At 40.9% G+C, this 24,829-nt stretch overlaps 1 protein-coding gene across 2 annotated transcripts in view; it reads right to left on the bottom strand.

The window, feature by feature from the left end:
* LOC140351660 (striatin-like) overlaps positions 1-24,829 on the bottom strand; it is a 45,553-nt gene that overhangs the window by 5,009 nt on the left and 15,715 nt on the right. The window contains exons 2-11 of one of the 2 annotated variants that reach the window (XM_072437594.1): positions 21,746-21,849; positions 13,008-13,081; positions 9,159-9,237; positions 7,332-7,496; positions 7,017-7,149; positions 6,269-6,431; positions 4,898-5,008; positions 2,620-2,763; positions 1,653-1,789; positions 560-735 (exon numbers count right to left, since the gene is read on the bottom strand). In XM_072437594.1, coding sequence (XP_072293695.1) covers positions 560-735; positions 1,653-1,789; positions 2,620-2,763; positions 4,898-5,008; positions 6,269-6,431; positions 7,017-7,149; positions 7,332-7,496; positions 9,159-9,237; positions 13,008-13,081; positions 21,746-21,849 — 1,286 coding nt within the window. The remainder of the gene's footprint in view (positions 1-559; positions 736-1,652; positions 1,790-2,619; positions 2,764-4,897; positions 5,009-6,268; positions 6,432-7,016; positions 7,150-7,331; positions 7,497-9,158; positions 9,238-13,007; positions 13,082-21,745; positions 21,850-24,829) is intronic. The other variant, XM_072437595.1, reaches the window with a different exon arrangement.

The following is a 24,829-nucleotide window of genomic DNA, read 5'->3' as shown; positions in this document are numbered from 1 at the left end:
TCATGAATTCAGATAGATTGCAGGGAGCCGAGTGGAGACTGGCGTTTGATTAAAAAAACACTAAAGCATTAAATATGACAAGCTGCACCACAGAACATCAGTCTCTAATGTCACTGCACTTTTAACTCATCATGACCGCAGTCAAAACCCTGATAAATTGTGGGACAGAACATGTTAAAAATGGATTTCAGTAATTCCCTGAATTTTTAGATAATAATAATAATCCATCTTAGTCTGGAGTACACTGCAGTGCCAATAGGTGGAAATGATCACGAGTAGCACCTCTTATCCTTTTTTACACCTGTAATCATTCTGGTTTTAAGTCCATTATTCATACTGCCAAAAATGTTCTGGAGAGGAACTTCTACATGCACACAGTAGTATCTAAATATCTTTTACACTTTGCATCTTAACTTAAGTATATGCTAATTTCTAGTTAATTGTTTTTTGTTTTTGTTTTTATCTTTGTTTTTTTCTGTAATATTTGTTATGCTCCTGGAACTTTGCTGGTTAAATAATGATTATTAAAATTATTTTGGACTGTAATGGAGGACTTTACTTTTTGGCAGGAGCTGTTTTCTGAAGGTTCCACATTTTGAGCGTGTGGTCCTCAGAGGCGGTGACCAGGACCGGCTCCACGGGGTGAAAGGCCAGAGCCCGGATCCCGTCAAAGTGACTCCTCAACGTAAACTTGGGGTTCCACGTCTTCCTCATGGCGTCCTTGTTGTTGCCAATCTGGAAAAACAAGACAAATATTCTGTTGGCGTACATGGAGTTAATGGAGATTAGGTTGATAGCAAACAGCACAGTTTAATTTATTTGTTAAATATTCATACATTTCAGCATTTCTAAAAGTATTTGCCAACTTGACACTTCCAAGCCATAATAAATTAGCAGAATTGATATAAAAGCTTAAAAAAATTAATATTCTTTTACTTTTATTGTACTTTATATATACTTGTACTTATATATTTATTGGGAAATGTGTCACAGTTGGTCACTAATACATAACTATTAGCTGTAAATGGAAATAAATTAATTATTTCACACCTTTTTGGACATCGTGTCAATGTAACAACCCAAGAAACAAAAACGAATATATTTAAAGGGGTTGATGCCAGGCATGTGGATATAGACCGGTCTTGTACGAGCTTTACTTCTCACAGTCAGAAGCCATCACAAAGCGCGCAAACACAATACTTGAGCAGACTTTTCATCCCTCAGCGTCTGCCTCCGACACAAAACTCCACTGTGTTTTACTGTGTGGGCGAGTGTGGCCTGGCGAGTGTGGCCTGGCGAGTGTGGCCTTCTTGAGATCAATAAAGCTCTTAGAACACTCTGACATTTGATTATTGGGTTTTGAAAAAAACAAATGTCAGGAGAAATGTTGTTAGTGAAAAACCTAATACGACAAATTATAAAATACACTTTATACTTCATTTATTCGAGAATGAACAGTAAATCCAGTGATTGTCAAATATAGTGACTTATTTCTCATACAATTTATAATGGTCAACAGGGTGTTTTTGGACATTATTGTAAACGTTGTTCAAGGGGATAGAAATAGACAAAGACATCACAATAATGTACGTCTTTATAAACATTCTGAACTCTTTCCTGAACCCTTCCCGCCGCCCTGTGCTGGCACTCACGTCGTATGTGAGACTGTCGGCTTCGTTGGCCACAGTGAGTCCTGCCAGCTCGCCCAGACCCAGCTCGCTCTCCATGGCCTCGTCTGGGCCCATGATGAACGCTTTCCCCGAAGTCGGAGGAAACGTGAGCGCTTCCACTGCACAAAAGGAACTCACAGTTAGACTAAACAGTACAAGTTATTCCAGAGCAGATGTGGATACGATAAAAAACCTCCCTGAACAAACAAACAGGTTACAGAAGACTTATTATGCATTTGTCTGGCATTTGATATTAAATTGAAATAGACATCAATCCTAATTTGACATTTTGAAAATTGAAAACCCCACTACTCATCTAAAATTGCTTAAAATACACACCGACTCAACAATGTGGACTTAGCAAGCGGCGGATTGTCATTTACGTGTTGAAAAGTGGCTATATGAGATTTTAGAACCCAGCAAGTCAAATAATACCAAGTACAGAAATGTGGACGGGGATACAGGGTAAGTGAAAACCAGAATTTTTGGAGCACTCAAGCGTCAAATCCAGGGCATAAAAGGATTACTTGATCCATTGTTCTGCAACTTAGGCTCAAGTGCTCAGATAATTCTCGTTTTCACCTACCCCCTATCTACACCCACATCCCTGTACTTAGATGTGACTATCGAGTCCAAGTAATACGTATAGGGTTTTAAAATGCCACGTAGCCTCTTTCCCAAAATAAAAACATGTAAATGACAATCTGCTGCTAGTTACAGTGAAACGTCACAATGAATAGGCGGGGCTTATCAGATCTGCAGTTTCAACATTCAATATTAAACACCAGAAAAAAAAACGTATGTCTCCTTTAACAGTCTTCTTTTCAATTAGTGCGACTGGCAGCTTCTTTTGTTCAAGTAATATACAGTATTTTGATGCATCAACTTTCTCTAACCTTTACTTAGCAGAGTATCTCACATTTTACTTGGGCCACCGGCTCGTCCTCACCTTCATCCGTCCGGTTTGCGTCGTGCTCGTTGAAGCGGGCCACGTTGGGTCTGGGCTGTGGCGCAGAGGGGGGCTGCAGGTGGGACAGGTCCTCTGCATCTCTTAAATTAGCCAGCATGTCCTGCAGCTTAGACCGGTTCGGCCCTGTGCAACAAGTCACGGCACAAGTCTCAGTCTAGTGGGTCGAGTTACAATGAGTGTATTCAATTTGTAATCAAAGCGTGCGAAATGAGAAGCAGAAGCTGAAAAGGAAACGATTAATGGAAAAAGCAGAAAATAGAAGAAAACTTGAAATGTAAAAGAGAAAAATTGAAGCCTGGTTAACCAAAGAGGAAATGTTAAACCAAACTGATCCTGGTCTAATATCAAAGGTGCACTACGGAAGCAGGCGACACCCCTCCGGAAAAGTTACATAGTGCACCTTTAAACTATTAGGAGGAAAATCATGAAAACAAAGAAAACAAAAAATGTAAAGACTTTAAGCTTACTGGCACATATCAATGAATATCTAAGCGTAGTATTTACTTTTTTTAAATTTCAATTAAACATGTGAGTATCTACAAAGTGAAACTAAATTTTGATTATTTAAAAAGAAATTAAATTATGCAATATTGATGACCATAAATGTAAGCCATAGCACGGACCATCTTAAACCTTCTGAAGTGTCAGTGTCAGCCCCAAGTCTGAAGAATGGTCGGAAATCCGGCTAAAAATCTGTGCCAATTTAAATATCCAAATAGGTACAAGCTGAGGGCCAGTTTTATTGTGATGACTGTGAAAGGAAAAGTAAAGGATACATTCATTCAGTTCATCACAAATGAACTAAAAGATTGAAGTACTCTACTCACATTTTTAGAATAATTCGCCTTTTTCAAATTTAACTTTACTGACAGGTGCCGGCAGACCGTAAAAAGAAACCCGCTCCTCATGTTTATCTTCTCTCCTCCACACTCCCTCAGATGTGATAAACCAAGTGAGAAAAACTAAAATAGAAAAAGATCCAAGTGTTGAAAATGGCGTCTCAATCAAATGAAAGGGAAGCCGAGACGAGCCGAGACGAGCCGAGCGGCGCGTGATTCGATAAAGCCACATTTACAGAAGGACGGGTGTTTTAAATGTGCAAAATAATGGCTCACGAGAAGTGAACGAGACTCCATCTGAAGTGGCTCTTTACCGTGAGAGCGGCGGTATCCAGACAACTCACTGTTTGTTTTTATCGCTTTCAATTAAAACGACAACAAATGCCATTAACTGGAGCACCAGGACAGCAAACACATGATGGTGGTTTTAATGAGTGGGAGCTGTGCACGCTTGCAAGAGACTAAACCCAGATTGTTGACAGATGGAGGAGGCAACACCGCTAACTTACTCATGATTCTGTGATGGAGAGGAGTGTGGACAAGATGAAGTGAATAATAAATTAAGAATCCATAAACGAGGGGAGGGAAACATGCCACAGTCTGGAGAAGGAGACAAAAAGGAACATGGTTTTGACGGGAAAGAGCAGAAGACACAGACGGGCTGAACAATTTGGTAAAGTGAATAGGAAACTGCCAAAATGTCACGATAGCGGACACTAGGGCTCCATAATTAATCACAAACTAATTGAAATTAGTTATTAATTGAAAAGTAATGTAATTTCCTCTGCTAAGAAACCCAAAAATATTCAGTTTTATACTGTAAAACATTAATCCCGTAGTGTTGGGTTCTAAAATGCACTTTATACTGTAGTTCTGTCAGTAAAATTTGAAAACAAAAACAAATAAATCACAATCACATGACTTTTGCAATTAGATTAGATTTTCAAAAATGTTGTAGACCATCTTTAAACCTAGATGATAATACAATTTGCCTAAATTGACAGGAAGTTCTTGAAGCAAAATTCTTGCCAATTTTTAAATCTTGAGGTATTCAGCAATAGTTGTATAATGTGATCTATTTATCATTTTCTGAAGCTGTATAAACCCCAAAGTTCTAAAACGACTCAATGTATTTTATGAATTAATAGATTCACGTTACGGTCAATTGTTTTCCCATAAGTGAATGGCTCTATCACATCTGTAAAGTTGTGATTTTTTTTAAAGAAATATTACATCTGGAACCAGATGTTCCCGCTCCAGTGACACTTTTTGTCCAACTGTTCAGCCCTGGGACAGAGTGATGCTAAAACCATGAGAGAAAGAACAAGGCTGGAAGAGGAGATGAGGAAACAAAGAGTGAACTCTTGTTTGGACTGAGGCCTCAGAGCTCTACAGAGAGAGGAGCAGGAGGGACTTACGCTTCACCCCCTTTTTGCCCTTGCGCTCCTTTTTGTACTGCTCCTTGAGTTTGGTTATCAGGCCCGGGTCCACGTCCCAGGCCTCTGTGACGGGACCCTGCTCCTCCTTGTCTACAGGGACACAAGACCAGACCGAGAGCTGGTCACATCCTGGTTCATCGGATTCAAGAGCTACTGGACTATTCTAGTACATCTAAACTATTTCAATGGACTCATTGCCATTATTGTTTACTAATGTTTTGTAAGAAAGTATGGGGAAAGTATTTTAGGATTACGACTCAGTATCAATTAATTATCTTAAATACACACTGGTGCAGCTCAATTAAATGGAATACTATGGAAAAGTAAAAAAAAGTCAGATTTTATAGTCATGAATTTTAAAACTACTTAAAATTACTCTTTGCAGGTAAATATAAACAGAAGTTTGGTGTCAGTTAAATATTGCAACAATACGTATATTCAAAATATGCGTTTGATAATTGGATGTGTTTTTGGCCAGGTGACCCTTGACTTCCAACTGCCCACACACTTTGATAAGAGTAATGCTGATAAACTTATTTATTTACAACTGTCTAAAGAGATAAAACGTTGAAATGTAAAATAAGGTAAGCCTTTTAAGAAGAAGAAGAAAAATTAAACTCTTTTCTACAATATTCGCATTAATTGAACTGCAGTTGTATAGTAACAGTATGTTTTGGCCTTAACCGGATATTTGGGGACATTAAAACTTTGTGGAAATTTAGCAAAAACACTGACTCAAAGAATTTATGCTTATTGGAGACACAGGAGAGGAACGGAGATTGTGGTCGCACATTGCTATGGGAACACAGTGAAGGAACAAACTATGGGTTAAACAGAGAAACATCAAACATTATGAAATATGACCACAGCATGAGATATGAGTGAAAAGTACAACAAGCATCACCTTATTCTATACTCATAAGGAAATTATACCACCGAATATCTCAAGTTTCCTGTAAAATGGAAATGTCTAGACCAGTGGTTCTTAAAATATGGCTAAGAAGTGGTTGCGTTAGTTGTCTTGGAGCTATTAGTCTTTAATTCAGTCGTCTTTTCATCTGCTGGTCCGATTCACTGTCGGACCCAAAGACTATCGGAACGTTCAATCGTCTTTTTGTTTCGAGGTCCGGTCATCTCGGGATCCAGTTGTTGTCGTCTTTATACATTTATTTGTTTCAATCTGCAATTCTTCCAGTTTGTAAAAAGTGACATTTCGATTTAGAAATGACCTTCAAGCGATAGGTAATTGTAGTGTGTTAGATGTAGAGACAAGTTTGATATCCACTGGTCCAGAGTCTTCTCTTCTATTAAAGGTTATTGTCCCATGCTTTTGACAGGGCAGAGACTCACCCCAGTCCGTGCCGTCCCCCGGGTCTCTGGACTCTGGAGACGTGTCCATTTCGTCTGGACTGGACAGGAAGTCAAACACCTTCATGGCCTCTACAGCGTCTGGATCCTCACTCGTGTCCATACTCGCCGGGGCGGTCGTGGAGGACGGCTTCTTACGCAGGATCTACATGAATTACAAAATAATGTCACCTTGTTTCAACAAATGAGATTGGTTAAACATGACTATCTGGGACATTCAAATAACGTTTCAAATAGAAAAAAAAATATGGAAATCAGAAAATGCTACTTTTTCCCTCTTTTAAGATGTTTCAAGATTACAGTTTGCCCCATGACACAGAAAGAACAGTCTGAGGTGGTCTCTGATTAGATAACAAGATACTGTAAGTCTCCAGCCATTGTGAGCTTATGGTTTTCATCTGATAAAAACCCTGTAAAATGTAAATCTCCCCTGAGGGACTGTGGGTTTTTCCTGCTGAAATAAAGGTAATTAAATATATAAAAATCTCCAAAAGCATCCAGTGTCTTTTAACCTGAATTCCAAGAACTAAAACTAAGGTACAGGAACTTTATCATTAATTCATGTTGAATGTTAAGAGGTACAGAACCAAAGTGAAAGATTGATTCAATTTGCTGCCATGATGTGGTCTAATGCTGTACACAAACTGAAGATGTACTGTATAAGAGAGGAAACTACTGAAATTCACTTAAATACATTGAGAGTCAGCAGATACGATGTGTTTTCTCTTACAGTTCGGGACTCCACAGTCCTGTCTTTGCCCTCGCTGTCTTCATCCTCGTCCTCGTCACTGAATTCGGCTGCTGCGTTTTCTATGAAGTTAATGACCTCCTCCACGGCCCTGGTGTCCGATAACTCACTTTTTCTGACGAGACAAAGGTAACGTCAGACAGAGAGTTTGTGACTTGAGATAAAAGTAAAAGGTAGAATGTGTGGTGACACTGAGGGAAGCCAACGTGTAAATAATTATGAAATAGTATAAATAGAGCACGTATTCACCTCTCCCACTTCACAACACTTATGTTCCTTGATAATGTAAAAACTAACCCTCTGTTGCCTTTAGCGGAGGAGTCTGTCCCGTTGACCAGGGGCTCAGTGGTTTGGCGCTCCCCCGTCCGACTGCCTCCGTCTCCGGCCAAACCGAGCAGCGCCCGAACCCTCTGGGACTTCACATCCAAAATGGTGTCTGTGTAGCCCACCTCCTGCAGGTACCTGGGGCAGAGACAGAGCAGGTCAACATGATGATCTTGATACAAATGAAAAGTTGGCTACATCCATGTTAGCATGCCAATAGTTTTACATATGGTTGGCTAAAATGTTTCTAGCATATTACAAAACTTTTTCAAACCAATATGGACACAATTAAAAAAACTAAATGGCTTTACTTGAATAACATTTCCTTGACACGTGAAAAACCTCCTTATAGTCTTCATTTCAATACATTTAATTATTGGCCTTTAACAATATTGACAACTTGAACAGCATCTACTGCAATCCTTTGTACCACGTATTGAAATGTAAAACAAAATATGTAGCACTTGCAAATGTCATAAACAAAAATATCAATACACAGACCTTTACAAAGAGTAAATATGGTGTTTATGAACCAACACTTCTATTTGAAGGAGTTCATATAAGTTCAAATAAAAATTAAGTCAAGGAAACCTTGAGCAACCATGTCCTACATATCCTGATCTTCAGCTCTGCGCCAGTTCACACTCTGAGTGAGTCAAGCCGATTCAGAGAAGAGAGAGAAGCCGCTTTCACACTTTCACACACTCATAAAAACTGGGACTAAACTGGAACGAAACATAAACCACTAGACCAGTGATTCTTTGGCTTTCCGAATGCACCAGATCTAAATCATGTCTATAACAGGACCATTTTAGAGCTAAACTAGGGCTAAACCAGGTCTTGATTAGGAATACACCAGTGCCACAGTAGTTTCACTTAAGAAATTACACAAAAAGCAGAACAAATTTGGAAAAGAATGTACTAAACATTACAAAAACCAAAGCTGAAGAGGTATGCGCATACCGCCTAAAGGACCTCGCTTATCACAGTTTGAGAAACGCTGCACTAAACCAAGGATAAACTAAAACCAAACCAAGACCACTTCAGACTAAACTGGGATGAAAACCTGGACCAAATGTGGACGCATATGAAAGAGAGAAGGAGAATAGATAGATGGAGATAGAGAGGGAAGAAGAATGAGGAAAGAGGAGAGATGTCTCTGAAGTACATTATTGAGCTGTCCCGACACAGACCGATGGAGTGTTGGGACAGACGACGCGTGGGGAGCTGCCGTGGAGTCTAAGATGAGCAAGAAGAGCCCAACTTTGGAATACAAGGAAGGCTGAATGTAAAATGAAAACCTAAATATGACTCTGCTTCCATGAACTGGAGGAACTGATCAAATACAGCAATGAACGACTGAAATGCACAACAACACGTTATTTCTTAATGATTACATGACTTAGATTTTATGGCCATGAGCATTTTTTCTTTACTTTTTTATCTCCTTCGTTATAATTATTCACCATTTCAGTCTCTTTTAGTCCCTTTAAGCTCAAACCAATTCACTGCTAACGTTTCATGTGCTTCCTTTAAGGACATAACATCTAGAAAAAAGTTTAGGGGAAATTAAAAACACTGCACTACAACATTAAAATTTACCACAACATGTAACATCCCACAGTGACCAATAGAGGGAGCTTTACACCACACTTTGTTATGTAAATGCTGCAAAAAAACATCAGTAGAATCAGGAAAAAGCTTGTGCGTCTGCCTACTTTAAATGAACGCCATGTTAGTCCAGTTGTGTGATGATTTATGGATTGAACAAAACGTTCTAATTTATACAGTGACACTCACTGTCGGAGGAGTTGGCGTCCTTGCTTCCAGGACAGCTGATTGTTGAGTGATCCGGATGTGTCGTTTTCATTTGCCTCATCTGGAAATAAAGAGAGCGAAATGAATGATGACTGTAAATGGACATAATAAGTACTGAACAACAAAATTCCTGCGTCGGAGTGTCCCGGCAACAGCACAAAGACTAGACGACAAATCAAGTCAGAGTGAGTGTGGTTTTAAGCCACATTGGACTTACAAGTTTCATTGGTGACGGGGAAAGAGTCTGGGGTTTGTAGCAGTATTAAATGTGCATTATATTTACAAAAGTACTGAAGTGAAAATTAAAAGAAATCTGCATAAATGTTTACTTTGCGAGTTATTTCTGTTCCATTAGGAGTTAGAAGTGGCATCAGTGGTAATTGTGATGTGATATTCAATAATTATGTTTAGTGCTGTGACACAATAATGTTTTTGCATTACTTTGACAGAAGTAGTTCTGTTAAATTCAAACAAAACAGCACGTCTCAATGTATTAGTTCAATGAGTCAAATCATGTCCGTCAGATCATGGAGAACTTTGTGTTTTAATAGATTTATTTTCTTGTAATATTCATAGTGTGTCAGCCACATATTAGCAGTTTGACACTAGCATTAGTAGGAAGTGTAGTAATAGTATTGGATGTAATGTTAGTTCTAGTAATAGCAGCACTAAGTAGTAATAGTAGCAGTAATCTGTACTCGCCAATATATTATTTCAATGATACATGTTTTAATTGTGCCGTATCATAATCAGAGAACTCCAGCCGTAACATAAGAAGAGGATTTGAACTTGGAAACAGTAAAAGTGTTATGTAGTTCGATGTGATAAATGATCCTGTGATATCATTTCTGAACATTTCAGTCACAGTCATGTGACTGAAGTGCCCAACGCTCACTCTGCCACAACTTTGTAAATTATGAATTAGTTTGGTTATTTTTAGAGCCGGAGATGTTGGACTGTGGCCATCCACAGCTACAATTAATGTATGAAGCCCGGCTGTCGGGAAATGGAAGGATTTCTGAACGGCTGCTCCGAGTCGACTGCAAAATGTCTTGTTATGTCCTCAGTCAGAGCTAAAAAAAGTTAGAATGGATAGAGCCCAGTCTAATCAGTTTATCTTTTGATTCTTTTTTTTATTTATTTATTCATGCATGCATTTTAAACTTGCAGTGTATTCTTCCACATTTGAGGTTAATTGTGCAGGCTATTCACATTTGTGCCATTTTCAAACCTCACGTAAGACATTTATAGGCAGGTTTAGCACCAAACTGACTATTGAAAGATAAACTATGTCTAAAAAATATGTAGTTCATCAAAATAATTCATCAGAACCCAGACAAATTATGTTTTTCAAGTGTCTGCGTGGGCTACACAATTGGGTCAACACACAAATCTGGGACAAAAATAATGAAGCTTCAAATTCAAAGTCAAAATGTTTCCAAGAACAGAACTCAGAACTCCCATGATGAGAAATGCACCGACATCGTTTGAGAATGAGCCTCAAAAGCCCCTCAAAGTGTTGGGTTTGTTGTGCAAGTGGGTCATGCCCAATCCTCTCCTCTCGTCTCCCAAAACCTCATCCTCTCCTCTCGTCTCCCAAAACCTCATCCTCTCCTCTCGTCTCCCAAAACCTCATCCTCTCCTCTCGTCTCCCAAAACCTCATCCTCTCCTCTCGTCACACAAAACCTCATCCTCTCCTCTCGTCTCCCAAAACCTCATCATCTCCTCTCGTCTCCCAAAACCTCATCATCTCCTCTCGTCTCCTAAAAACCTCATCATCTCCTCTCGTCTCCCAAAACCTCATCATCTCCTCTCGTCTCCTAAAAACCTCATCATCTCCTCTCGTCTCCCAAAACCTCATCATCTCCTCTCGTCTCCTAAAAACCTCATCATCTGCTCTCGTCTCCCAAAACCTCATCATCTCCTCTCGTCTCCTAAAAACCTCATCATCTCCTCTCGTCTCCCAAAACCTCATCATCTCCTCTCGTCACCCAAAACCTCATCATCTCCTCTCGTCTCCCAAAACCTCATCATCTCCTCTCGTCACCCAAAACCTCATCATCTCCTCTCGTCTCCTAAAAACCTCATCATCTGCTCTCGTCTCCCAAAACCTCATCATCTCCTCTCGTCTCCTAAAAACCTCATCATCTCCTCTCATCTCCCAAAACCTCATCATCTACTCTCGTCTCCCAAAACCTCATCATCTCCTCTCGTCACCCAAAACCTCCTCCTCTCCCCTCGCTCTCCCACTCAGTCTCCCGCCTCCTCATGGACACTTGGAGAGCTCTGAACAGCTTTATGAATAAACACAAGGAGAGGAGGAGCAGACGAGAGGCAAATGTCTGACTCAATGATTGTGGAGGGCTCGAACATGAGAGGCCAATTAATCCACTGAACATTAACTGGAAACAAGACACTGAGCCAACGGGGAGAGACACTGGGCACTGCATCAGAGGAAGGTAGAACTGTACTCAAGTAAATGTAGGATTAAAATGTTATCCCAATTATAATGATGCTCTTTTGTAACCAAGTTATTTTGCTTTACTTGGATAAAGTCAACAGAAATGTGATACAACGCGTCTTTAAATGCCCTGTCACTTATGTGTTTCCCTCTGCTGCCAGTAGATAGAAAACAAAATTACTTTTGGCTCTATTTTTTGTGTTCTAAAACATTAGATACCAAAGTAAAATATACTCAGGAGTATGTTAAACCTATAACAATAGAAACAATGCATAATAATTGTCCTTTAATGCAGGAAAAAAAAAAAAGTGTACTGCGCCTTTAAATTGCACCTCCCTTAACCAATAAACAGGTAGCTCTGTTGCCCCGGTTACGCAAAAAACAAAGGTTCTTTCAGCGTTTGTGATGAAATCCATCAAGGAAAACAAGATTAGACTTGAATGCAGCCTTCACAAGCTGGACTGCACTGTCACCCCAGGTATGTGAGAGGGAGGGAGGGAGGGGGAGAGGGAGAGGAACAAGCGGAAGGAGAATGAATAGATTGAGAGGACAGGAGAGAGAGGGAAAGAGGAAAAGGGGAGAAGAGAGGTAGAGATATATATATATATATATATATATATATATATATATATATATATATATATATATATATATATATATATATATATATATATATATATATATATATATATATATATATATATATATATATATATATATATATATATATATATATATATATATATATATATATATATATATATACATACATATATATATATATATATATATATACATATACATACACACATACATACACACACATATATACACACACACATATACACATACATAGAGAAAGAACAGTGAGCGAGAAAAAAAAACGAGAGAGAAGATGAAAGAAGACTACGCCAAAAGATGGAGGAAGACAGAGGAAGAGAGTGAGTGCCAAGAGGAAAGAAAAAGAAAGGCAGAGAAAAAGCAAGAGACGGTGAACGGAACGAGGTAGAAGAAGATAAAGAAGAGAAGATGAGGGGGAAAAGGGGAAAGAGAGGAGAGCAAATGGAGCAGACAGGGAGCGTGCAAGAAGAAAGGAGAACGAGAAAGTGACGGAAGATGGAAAGAGAATGAGGAAGGAGGAAGCGACGAGAACAAGAGGAAAGGAAAGGAAGAGATGGAGAAGAGGGAGGGAGAGAGAGAAGGGTAATGCGAGAGAAAGATGGAGAACAAGCGAAAAGGGGAAAAGAGGGGTAAGAAAAGGAGAAAGAAGGGGAAAGAGTGGAGACGGTGCGAAAAAAGTAGATGGAGAGGGACCGACAGAGTGAAAGAGTGGGGCATGTTGCTGCATAGACTCCTGGGTAAAACTCACCCGAGTCGTAGGTGGGGGGCTTCATCTCGCCCTGGTTCAACTCTGTCCCGTATTTTAGCTTGTGGTACTTCGCTCTGAAAGAAAGACAAAAACAAACTAATGAGCGTTTAGGTCTACTTTTTGGACGGTAGATTGAACTAAAAATACTTCATTTTGCTTTGAAAACTGTCACAATTATTATTTTTTTGGTTCTTACGAATATATTGTGACCCAAATAATCAAGATTATTGTTTAACCTAATAACATTGACATCCCTAATTACAATACAGTCGTCGTAACCATTGTATTGTACCGTATTTTCAGGACTATAAGTTGCACCGTTTTTCATAGTTTTGGCCGGGGTGCGACTTATACTTATAAGTATAAGTTGCACCCCGGCCAAAACTACTATTATCTATACTTTGACTACTTACTCTGGAGCAACTTGTGTGATATTATATGTTATTTTCACACTTGCAACCGCATTTCATACTCCAGTGCAACTTATGTTTTTTTTTCTTCTCCATTATGCATTTTTTGGCTGGTGCGACTTATATTCCGGTGCGGAAAATACGGTACATGTATTTGTTAAATAATGACTGTAGAGTGAAATCATTTATAAACTTTGATCTTGGCTTCAACACCAACAAAGTCCATTTCACAGAGCGATAGAAAGGCACACTATTGCAGTACATGGTGACAAATGAATGAGCGCAACAAAGATAACAAGCTTTTTCACCAACATATTCTTTCATAAAATATGCAGAGGTTCAATTGTAGTGTATGGGATTCATGGGTCATAATAAAAGCTTGCTTACAATTCTTATTTGTTCCTATTTGAATCCGGTTCTGGGTTTCCCAGGCCAAGACTAGAAGCGTGCACACTTTATAAAGACGTACAAGAGTCTGTAACCGAGTAACTTTAGAGCGTGGTGATTTACCAGAGATACACACTGCCTCGTTCATGCCAAAACAAACATGGAGGCTTAAACAAATAAAACAAGATATAAAAACCGCACAAGGGCCCGAGCAGTAATGTTCAGTCTGTAAATTTGAGGTAAAATGAGTCAATTCATTCTAAATTGCGCATATTCAAGACAAAATCCCAGGGTTGATCACGATTTGATACTATACACAATGCATAGTTCAAACATAATACGAGAAGATCCAAACAGAATCATAATTGATATATTGCACACAATTTTGTACGTTATATCTCTATTTTCTAAGAACCAAACACATTTTAACAACTATCTTTCTATGTTAAACCATTATCTGCGGGATTCGTAATATGAAATACACCCGTTTTAAATCATCAAACCACTGTTGGCAACACAACTGTGGATTTCTAGACGCTTATGGCAGGATTGAGGAGGTTTAAATCCATTCCAATTTATCCTTTTTTTTTTTTTTTTTTTCAAAGCAGATTTTACTTGGTTTATCAGCTCGAGTTGTCCTAGTTTCCTCTGAAGATTTGCTGCCGGACAGTTCTATATGTTAAGAGACGTATACGTTTGCGGTACATTGGAGCGGCGCCGTCATCATGCGCTTCACCTGTGCCATTTTGTCGCGCTCATCGTAGAAACGAATGGAAACGGCAGAAGAGTCTCCACAGCTGCTGCCCCCCTCGGTCTCCGCTCAGGCCTCTGCGTTTGCTCCACCGCCGCGACCCAGGAGGCACGTCACAATCTAATTCACTGTAAATTACGACCCTGAACGGTCTTTGAAAATCACATTTCTGACACTGCCTGCGGAAACCCTTCGAGACTCGTCCTGTTGCTAGGAAACTGAGAGCATTTCTGGGTTAAGTGTTTTGTGCACAAGTATACAGTGGCAATCTCCAGAGAAACGTGGATAAATATACACGATACGCATGCAGTGATGACGATGGTGCACCTACAGAAGAAACTGAACTTGTCAAAAGACTAAAAGACCTGCGCTCTCATAACTATTAAGTATCGCTATGATCTGACCTCGTATCAGACCCGAAAACCCCCAAAACGTCTAGTAAACTGTCGCAATACGATATTAACACAATATTCACACAGCGGTTTTGCGATATTTTCCTTTCAAAAATGTCTTGACAGGCCTTTGGTGTGGATAACGAATGTGAATTACAATTAAGCTTCATAACAGCTCTAAAACGGAGCAAAGGATCATGGTCTATGCGGCTCACACTGTTTTCAAGCTACAAAACAAAGCGAGAGAGCTTGTAATTCAATATACTGTGATAGCCCACGGTGTTATTGTGTGACGTTTGATGGTACGTCACCGCAATATTTCGTTTATAATGAATCTCTAACAAACAGTGCATTTCTTTGTACAAAGGCAGATTAAATTCCCAAGATCTCAACCAAACTCACAACGAGCACTCTTCTTTCTGCAGTGATCCTTATAAATCCTCAAATAAAAAGACAAATAATTAGTCAACCGATTCAACATTTTGGTTGACTAAGAATCCATCAACCGATTAATCGAATAAACGACGAGTGGAGGCAGTGAATAAGAAATAGCAACAGCGGTAGCAAAGTGGTAACCTAGTAGATTTTGGAACATTTAAGCGTCACTTATGAGCCCTGTTGTTATATTAAAGGAGATTTTATTTTAAGAGAACTTCCCTACAACTTTGGAGTACTCTTCTTTAGTCAAGGGCGTCAAACGGCCCCTGACGATCGTTGCACTGCTGCTCTAACCTGTTTGGACACGGCTGGAGTGGGATTGTCTCGCTCATTACACAGACGAGTTCAGATCAGGTGCTCGACTCGCTTTTCAATTTCCCCCACAACATTTACTCATCAGACAGGAGACTTTTTTTAATTTAACAAGGATTATATTATATTTAGACCGGCCCAAACTACAGATCAAAGTATTGGTTGGTTGCCGCGGGAAACAGTGCAGGAAAGGCCAAGTCCTGATGGATTTCGACGGTCGAAATCCGTCTGGTTGCGTAGCCTTTGGGGGCCACACCTTAAAGCTCGACATAACACAGCACAGGAGACTCGACATGTTTTTACAAGAAGTGATGTCACCAAAAAAACAACAACAACAGGGCATGTATTCTGCATAAAAACATAACTCTGTGGCTGTTCTGAAATGCATACGATTCTTTCATTAGTTTGTCAATTCAAAAAGGCCTATTTCAGTCTATTTGTCAATTGTTTAAATGTGAACTTTGAACAGAATCCTACCATTAAAACATAAATTGCAAATCGAATCGCAATAGATATAAGAAACCTATAAGTATTGCAAAACGTTTGAAGAGATTGCCTACATAAAACTGAGGACTGTATTCAACAAAATAAATTCTTGGCCGACTCAAAACCAGTCTATGATCTGACCAGGCTGCATTGTCTATAGACATATTTATAGCCCCAATATAAATCATTAGTCGACTGGCAAAACATTTGGCTGACTAAGACAGACAAGTCAACTCAAAGTCTAAGATAAGATAAGATAAGATATTCCTTTATTGTCCCACATGGGGAAATTTCATTGATGCAATGCAGGTAGATACAGAAGTAGATACAGAAGAACAGATCACTTATAGGAAGTCTGAAAAACACTTTCAGTAGAAGATCTCCTATAAATAAATGAAAAACTCCCATAGACAAATAAATAAATACATAAATACCATTGCATGTGATCACGACAGTAATTGCACATGAATATGTGTCACGACAGCACATAGATTGCACATGAATTTCACAGTAGTTGCACATGAATTGCACATGAATTCCAACAGCAATTGCACATATGACAGAATTGCACATGGTTAGGTCAGTATTGCGAGTGTTCAGTACTAACAGTGTTTGTTATAAAGTCTGACAGCAGCAGGAAGGAAAGACCTGCGAAACCTTTCCTTCACACAGCGAGGGTGGATCAGTCTCTCACTGAAGCTGCTCTCCAGAGTGAACAGAGTGTCCTGCATGGGGTGACACTCATGGTCCAGCATAGATGTGAATCTAGCCAGGACCCTCCTGTCCCCCACCTCCTGCACCGAGTCCAGAGCACAGCCCAGGACGGAGCTGGACTTCTTGATGACTCTGTCCAGCCTCTTCCTCTCCCTCTCTGTGATGCTGCTGCTCCAGCAGGCCACACCGTACAGGAGGGCTGATGCCACCACAGAGTCGTAGAAGGTCTTCAGGAGTGGCCCTGTCACTCCAAAAGACCCGAGTCTCCTCAGGAGGTAGAGCCGACTCTGGCTCTTCCTGTACAGTGCGTCTGTGTTATGAGTCCAGTCCAGTTTGTGGTTCAGATGAACACCCAGGTACTTGTATGAGTCCACTCTCTCAATGTCCCGTCCCTGGATGTTCACTGGTGAGGGGGCAGTGGGGTGGTGTCTACGGAAATCCACCACCATCTCCTTGGTCTTCCCCGCATTGTTGATGAGGAGGTGGTTCCCGCTGACACCAGTCCACAAAGTCCGCGTCATCGTCGTCCGTGATGAGTCCGATGATGGCAGAGTCGTCAGAGAACTTCTGCAGGACACAGCTGTCCGTGCCATGTCTGAAGTAGTGTAAAGGGTGAAGAGAAAGGGCGCGAGGACAGTGCCCTGGGGCGCCCCCACACTGCAGGTCCGAGTGTCAGACACACAGTTCCGGGCTCTCACAAACTGGGGTCGGTCTGTGAGGTAGTCCAGGATCCACTCTGCCAGGTCATACTCCACACCAGCCGTCTCCAGCTTGTCCCTCAGGAGCAGCGGCTGGATGGTGTTGAAGGCGCTGGAAAGATCGAAGAACAGAATCCTCACAGAGCTGCCAGGCTTTTCCAGGTGAGAGAGAGAGCGGTGCAGCAGGGAGATGACGCCGTCCTCCACTCCGATGCCAGGCCGATATGCAAACTGCAGCGGGTCCATGGCTGAGCTCACGGTGGAGCGGAGGTGGTCCAGGACTAGCCGCTCCAGTGTCTTCATCAGGTGGGACGTGAGAGCCACTGGCCTGAAGCTGTTGAGGTCTTTGGGGCACGGTGTCTTAGGCACAGGTACCAGACAGGAGGTCTTCCAGACCTGTGGTACCACCCTCAGCTTCAGGCTCATGTTGAAGACATGCTCCACAACTCCACACAGTTCATCTGCGCAGGACTTAAGGAGCCTGGGGCTGATGCCGTCAGGTCCTGCTGCCTTCCTCACTTTATTCCTCTTCAGCTCACTCCTCACCTGTGCTGCTGTGACAGTCAGTGGTTGGCAGGGGGACTGTGTGCTGGGGGGATGGGTGAGTCCAGGCAAAGTGGGGAGCTGATGTCCGGGGCAGATAAGCGAAGAGGAACAGATGCAGGGCATTGTCCAGCTGTGGAAGAGGGAGCATGCAGCTGTGCAGGGGGAGGGGCAGGTGACCGATCAAACCTCAAGAAGCGAGCATTAAAATCATTCACCCACTGTAGATCCCCCTCTGTCTGTGCAGGGGGGATTTTGAAGCCCGAGATGGTTTTCAGGCTCTTCCACACTCCCTGAATGTTCTTTTGCTGCAGCTGCTCCTACATCCTCCTCCTGTAGTCGGCTTCAGCCTGCCTGATCTTCCTCCTCAGCTCCTTCTGCACAGTCCTCAGCTCCTCCTTGTTCCCTGACCTGAAGGCTCTCTTCTTCTCCTTCAGCAGAGCCTTCAGTTCACGGTTAATCCATGGCTTGTTGTTTGGAAAACACTGCACCGTCCGGGAGGGAACAATGTTCTCAAAACAGAAGTTGATGTAGTCCGTGATGCACTCTGTGATGGTGTTGATGTCCTCCCCATGTGGGTCATAAAGCTCAGTCCAGACAGTGGTGCTGAAGCAGTCCCTCAGAGTCTCCTCGCTCTCAGCAGACCACATCCTCACCTCACGGGACACCACAGGCTCGCACGATGGGTTCATACACAGGCCTCAGATGTACAAGGTTGTGGTCCGAGCTGCCCAGGGGAGGGAGGGGGGAAGAGGAATAAGCCTCCTTGGTGTTGGCAAAAAACAAGTCCAATGTTCTATTGTTCCTGGTGGGGCAGGTAACATACTGGGTGTATGTTGGTAGAACAGAAGAGGGAGAAGCGTGGTTAAAGTCACCAGAGACGAGGAAGAGAGCCTGTGGGTGCTGTGTTTGCAGCCTACAAGTGCAGGAGAGCAGTGCTTCACAAACATTTTCAGCATTGGCAGATGGGGCCACATAGACTGCGATCAAAATCACATGTGAGAACTCCCGGGGAAGATAATATGGCCTCATGCCAATAGTTCAATATCCCTGCTACATAGCTGCTCCTTCACTGTGCAGTGTTCGGGTTTGGACCAGCTCGTGTTCACATACACCGCCAGACCTCCACCTCTTTTCTTCCCGCATTCTCTCGTTCTGTCCGCCCGCAGCAGATGAAAATTGTCCAAACCTACAATAGAGTCTGGCATTTCTGCTGTTAACCAGGTCTCTGTGAAAATCAAGACGCTGCTGTCCCTATAAATCCTCAGGGACCGTATGAGGCTCGCTATTTCCGTCATTTTCTTTTGAAGGGACCTCACATTACCCATGACTACGGCGGGAACCGACTTCCTGTTTCCTCCTCTCTTCTCTCGGAGTTTACGTCCAGCCCGTCTGCCTCGTTGCGTTTTCCTTAGGATGTCCGCCGGGATAACGTAAAGGATTATCTTATCTTATCTCCGGGTAAGACAACTTTTCTCCGCAGTTTCATTAGTTCCTCCTTTGTGTAAACGCGGTACGGCGCCGGCCGGGGGGCGGGGCCGGAGCCGGGGGACTCAGAGCCAAGACACATTTCCACGACACGACGAAAACACTCAATCCAGCCGAATAAAGTCAAAACAAGTTAATTTAAAGCGATTCCAGTGCGTGTCACGATCGTTCGTGAAGTTCCTCTTTTATATAAACGTGTATATAAACGTGTACCGACGACACGCCGTACTTTAGCGGCGGCCGGAGGGCGCGGGGGGGGGGGGGGGGGGGGGGGGGGGGGGGGGGGGGGCTGGTGGGCTCACATCACAACAACGACGAAAAACGCTCAAATCCAGCCGAAAATAAGTCAAAAACAGTTGAATTAAAAACGATTCCAGCGCGTGTCCCTATCGTAAAAATATACTAACCATATTTCCAAAAATAGGAGATAAAGCACAATAAGTGTGAGAAAAAAAAAAGAGGGAGCGTTTACACCGGGCTGCTAGCTGTACCAGCGCCTTATGACTAAAGGCTTACAGCCCAACAGAACATGCCGTTTTGTCAACTTTCATGAGCTTTGACCTTGCAATAACAGGATTGCTTCATCATTAGTGTACTCAAAGATGTTTAGTACTACATTTTTGCTTGTTTGAGTAATGTATTGTCCAGCATTTGAGACTCGAGTGCTCAAAAAAAAAACATCGTTTTCACCTACCCCCTATCCCCACCCACATCCCGTCTACTCCAGTTGTTTGAAAGATGAAGACTCCAAGTGATGCATGTAGGGTTCTAAAATGTCCCGTAGGTAAGTGTAAATGACAATCCGATGCTTGTTACATCACTATGAAGAGGCGGAGCTTCTCAGTTGTACAGTTTTGAACAGGAAGTTGATTGATCCGTTTCAAATACTAAGCCGTTTTAGATAAATACAGTGATTTACAATGAACACAACGCAAAATGATATAGTTTAACACGTGGGAAAAAAGCACAATATGTCTCCTTTAAATCCTGCCAACGGTCGCTAAGGTTTTAAAATTAAAGATAGGACTTCTTGTGTCATTAAAGCTCTTCCGACAGGTTGTAAACATTCTCAAAAATGTACAAAGAAGCATTTTGGGAACTCCATTTCAAATCCATGTCTGCAGTTTCCATGTTTCCTCGTGAACAGCAGCCTTGTAGTTTCTTGAGGTCAGTAACAATCTGTCCAAAGGGAAGTGGCAGTAATAAAATTCATCCTGTGACTCATGGCGGCCGTATCCCGGTGCAGCGCCTCGTCCTGTCCAGAGGAGCGGTCACACTCTTCAGACACAAAGTCAAGGATCCCGCCCCGAGCTAAAACACACTCGTAGCCCACAGAACAGGCGGCGGACGGGGGCGACTGGAGGACCTGCGCCCGTCAGCCCATTAGCGCACCACAGCTGAGACATGACACATAGCACAGCAACAAAAGGGACAGATAAAGCATCGAGACACGGAGCGGCAGTGATTGGCAGCAGCGACGATGAACTGCAGACAGAACTAGACACGTTTTATTTTACTTTTCTGTGTAAGAAAAGTGTTTTACAAGAGGAAACCTTTGTTCGAAATGGTGCAATTATGGTGTACTTTAAGTTTATTATAACAAGGCAGGAAATTAGATTGATATTTCTTAAGCTTTAATGGTGTTGGGAAGGCATTTTGTATCACCAAGTTCAAGAATCAAACTGGGCTCATGTCTAGAAAGTTGCGGTGCAAGTTTTTACGTTTAACAAACTTGTTGATGCTGTGACATAAACAGCCAGATTGTTAAAATATTTACATTTAAGCTGTTGAAGCATATATTGAACAGAAATATTTTGTAATTGCGTAACAAAATAATCCTGACTCTAGATTCAAATGAGCCGTAAAATGATCTTACGAAGACTTTACCCTGTTGTTCCCATAACATGAAAGTGCTCAGTCTGCCCACTTCTCAGTCAGCGGAGGCTTAGACACTGCAGTTGTTCAGTCAGAGTCTCATGTGTGCCAGCGTGTGTGTGTGTGTGCGTGTGTGTGTGTGTGTGTGTGTGTGCTCGTGTGTGTGTGTGTGTGTGTGTGTGTGTGTGCGTGTGTGCTCGTGCTCGTGTGTGTGAGACAGTGGGTGGGCTGTGAAGGGGCTCACCTTTCCTGCTTGAGCGCATACTCCAGCATTTTGATCCTCCGCACCAGGTCCTTCTTTAGGTTCTCCTGGCCTTTCCTCTCTCCTTGTAAGAAAGCGATCTGAGCCTGGAAAAAACAAGAAAACAGATTAAAATGCTGTTGTTGTGGTCAGTGGTTTATTGTAGGCGTGGGCCATCTGCCAAAAAAAATTACTTCAAGTTTCGGTTTGTTGTTTTGAAGATTAGGAGTATATCGTTTATGGTCAAATGTGCTACGAAAAGAGCTGATTAAGAACAGAAATGAAAAAAAGATGCAAGTTGGGGTCAGTACTGGGGCAAATACTGTTCATTTCATACATAAATGACTGGACCAAAGTGTCCACATTGTTCAAATTAATATAATTTGCTGAAACGAATATTTTCTGTTCGTAGAAGAGTGCAGATAGAATAATTGAAATTGTAACAGCCGAAATGCACAAACTAAAACTATGGTTCGATCTCAACAAATTATCACTAAATACAAGTACAACTAAATATATTAGTTGTACTTGTACAAACTAAAATTTCAATTTTAGTTTGGATTAGTTTCAATTAGTTTTAATTTAGCATTTCAATAATAGTGTCAAACATTCACTGAATATAAACCATTTGTTTTATATTATGTTCTAGTGTTACCAAATTTATTATACTGTATAAAAATGTATGAGCGAGTAACTATAGCAGTGCAATAAAGCCACTACAAAAAATGGCAATACGAATCATCCATAATGCCAGGTATAAAGACCAAATGGCCAAATTAATTTGAAAACAAGAGGTTTTAAGAACCACCAGGAGACGTTTCTCTTTGTCAATCTGCAGGTGAGATTGTGGAATAATTTGAAAAGGAATTTTAAGCAGTGTATCACAGTTCACCAAAGTAATTTATAAAAATACTGTTCTTGCAAGGTACAAGGCCGATTTTTTTTTCTTTAAATAAATAAAACCTTATCAGAAATGGTATTGAAAAGAATATAGTTCATTGAAAGGTGAACTCTTTTATAATTTAATTGCTGCTTGTAATGACTAAATCATCATGTACCAGTTATGAGCACCGATGTAAACACTGTACTGAAAGGGGACGGGTCTACAAAAGGTTGCAGTTCTACTACCCATTCGTTTTCCAAATATTTGGAGATACTTAATGTACAACTAAAATGTACATGCATGTTTTTATCAATGTTTCTGATCTTCGAAATAACCCCAGTTACCCAAACCAAAAATCTTACAAATAAAAGTTAAAAGGTGCCATTTCTGAACATTAGTGATTCATTTTTTACAGATATTTCACATTTGTCTGATAATTAAACCTCAACTAATATGTTTTAACACATTTCTTTTGTATTGACATGATATTGTCTGATTATTGCTAGGCAGAATATTTGGCAATAATATTGATATACATTTTTGTCAATATCATTCACCCCTAATCGAGGTTTATGTAGACTTTATTTACCTCTTCAAGGGAATATAAATGCATTAATCATATGCTTCTGACATTCACACTTCAATGTAATTGGTTAAATCCACATGTCACCCACTCAAAAAAATCATATTGTTCAGCCATAGTTTATTGTAGGACTAATGATGAACTACCATCTCACGCATTCTTACTTTAAAAAGGATTAAACCAATTTAACAGAAAAATCAATTAATAAAGACAAGACCTAAAAATGCTAGAAAAAACATCTTGTGTTTCCTGTTTTACTACAACTAATGCTATTTGACTAAAAATACAACCGCTACTACGACTGGTTACACTGCTACTGTTACTACTGTTACTACAAGTCATCTAAGATTAATAAAAACACTGTCCTCGTTTATAAATAGCATATTTTTAGCCTGCATCTTGGGACATCAAAATCTTATTTTTGAAACATCAAAATCAAAGAGCTGCAAGGTATAACGAACACAAAAAGCATGAATCTGTAGCACTCTATTTTAAAGTAACCTATTCACTCTCCCACACAGCAGCTATGCGCCCTCCCCCTCCCCAGGCACGACTCCCTCTCACACTCTCGCTCTCTTGAAGGCAGCAGCTGTTGACGCACACAGTCTGAGTCAGCACTACGTTACATTACAGAGCTGGGCATCACACACACACAGGCTGCAGCTAATACAGGCGTCCTGCCACTATTTAAAGATCCATCCAAGCACTTCCGGATCGGTTTAAGCTTTTCCAGGACAGCAACACTGAACTTAGTGTGGTCCAAAAAACCCCAAAAGACAGTGATGTAATGTAACATTATGTAATTTCACTGAAGGTTCCCCATTACAGTAAGTTCAAGTATAGTCAACAGTTTAGTGTGGAGGAAGTCTACATAATCCCCTAATTCGTCTAGGAGTTACCCAATCAAGACGTTTTGACATCTTAATGTCAAATTGAAACTTACTTTCGGATGGAAGTTAAAACGTTTTGATTTTTAAAACATTGTCCAAATGACTACATTTGAAACCTTTTCTACAATGGAATATAGTAGAGGAAAAATTAGGTTTGGTGTTGCCTCATCTCTTCTCTTGGCCCCGTGTAGACTTTCCTCAGCTGGTGCACCTGTACTCAGCATCTATGTTCTATATGCAACCATCATAAGTTCTCTCATATTGAACAATGCCTGCAAGATTAAATCAGTAATATATTACAATACACACCTTATGTAATATTTTTCAGCCTCATCACTTACACAACCTGTGATCTGTAAAAAAGTGTTTCCCGAGCTGCAGTTTCACAATTTATTGTGAAATGTAGAGACATATTTATTTCTTGGGGGTGTGAATCAATATTAATTATGAACTACATAATTTTAGACCATTTTTAACCCGAATTTATTCCTGATATAATTCCTGGTTTATATATGGTGCTATTTGGAAAGCCAAATACAATTGGCACTACTGACCTAAAACGATAAGTCATAATTAAATGATCAATATCCCTAATCTGAAATTGACTATAAATTGCAGCACATGTGGAAACCATGGTAATGTAACCTCTATGAACATATGAACATGAGCTTTATGGACATATGTAGTTCCCTGCGTTTCCATTGTAAAAGTGTTGTCCAGTTAGAGCTCAG

The sequence above is a fragment of the Eucyclogobius newberryi genome, unplaced genomic scaffold (genome assembly GCF_026437365.1).
Source record: "Eucyclogobius newberryi isolate DKJ021-1_F unplaced genomic scaffold, fEucNew1.0.hap1 SCAF_8, whole genome shotgun sequence".
Classification (NCBI taxonomy): Eukaryota; Metazoa; Chordata; class Actinopteri; order Gobiiformes; family Gobiidae; genus Eucyclogobius; species Eucyclogobius newberryi.
This window is presented reverse-complemented; position numbering and strand designations above follow the sequence as displayed.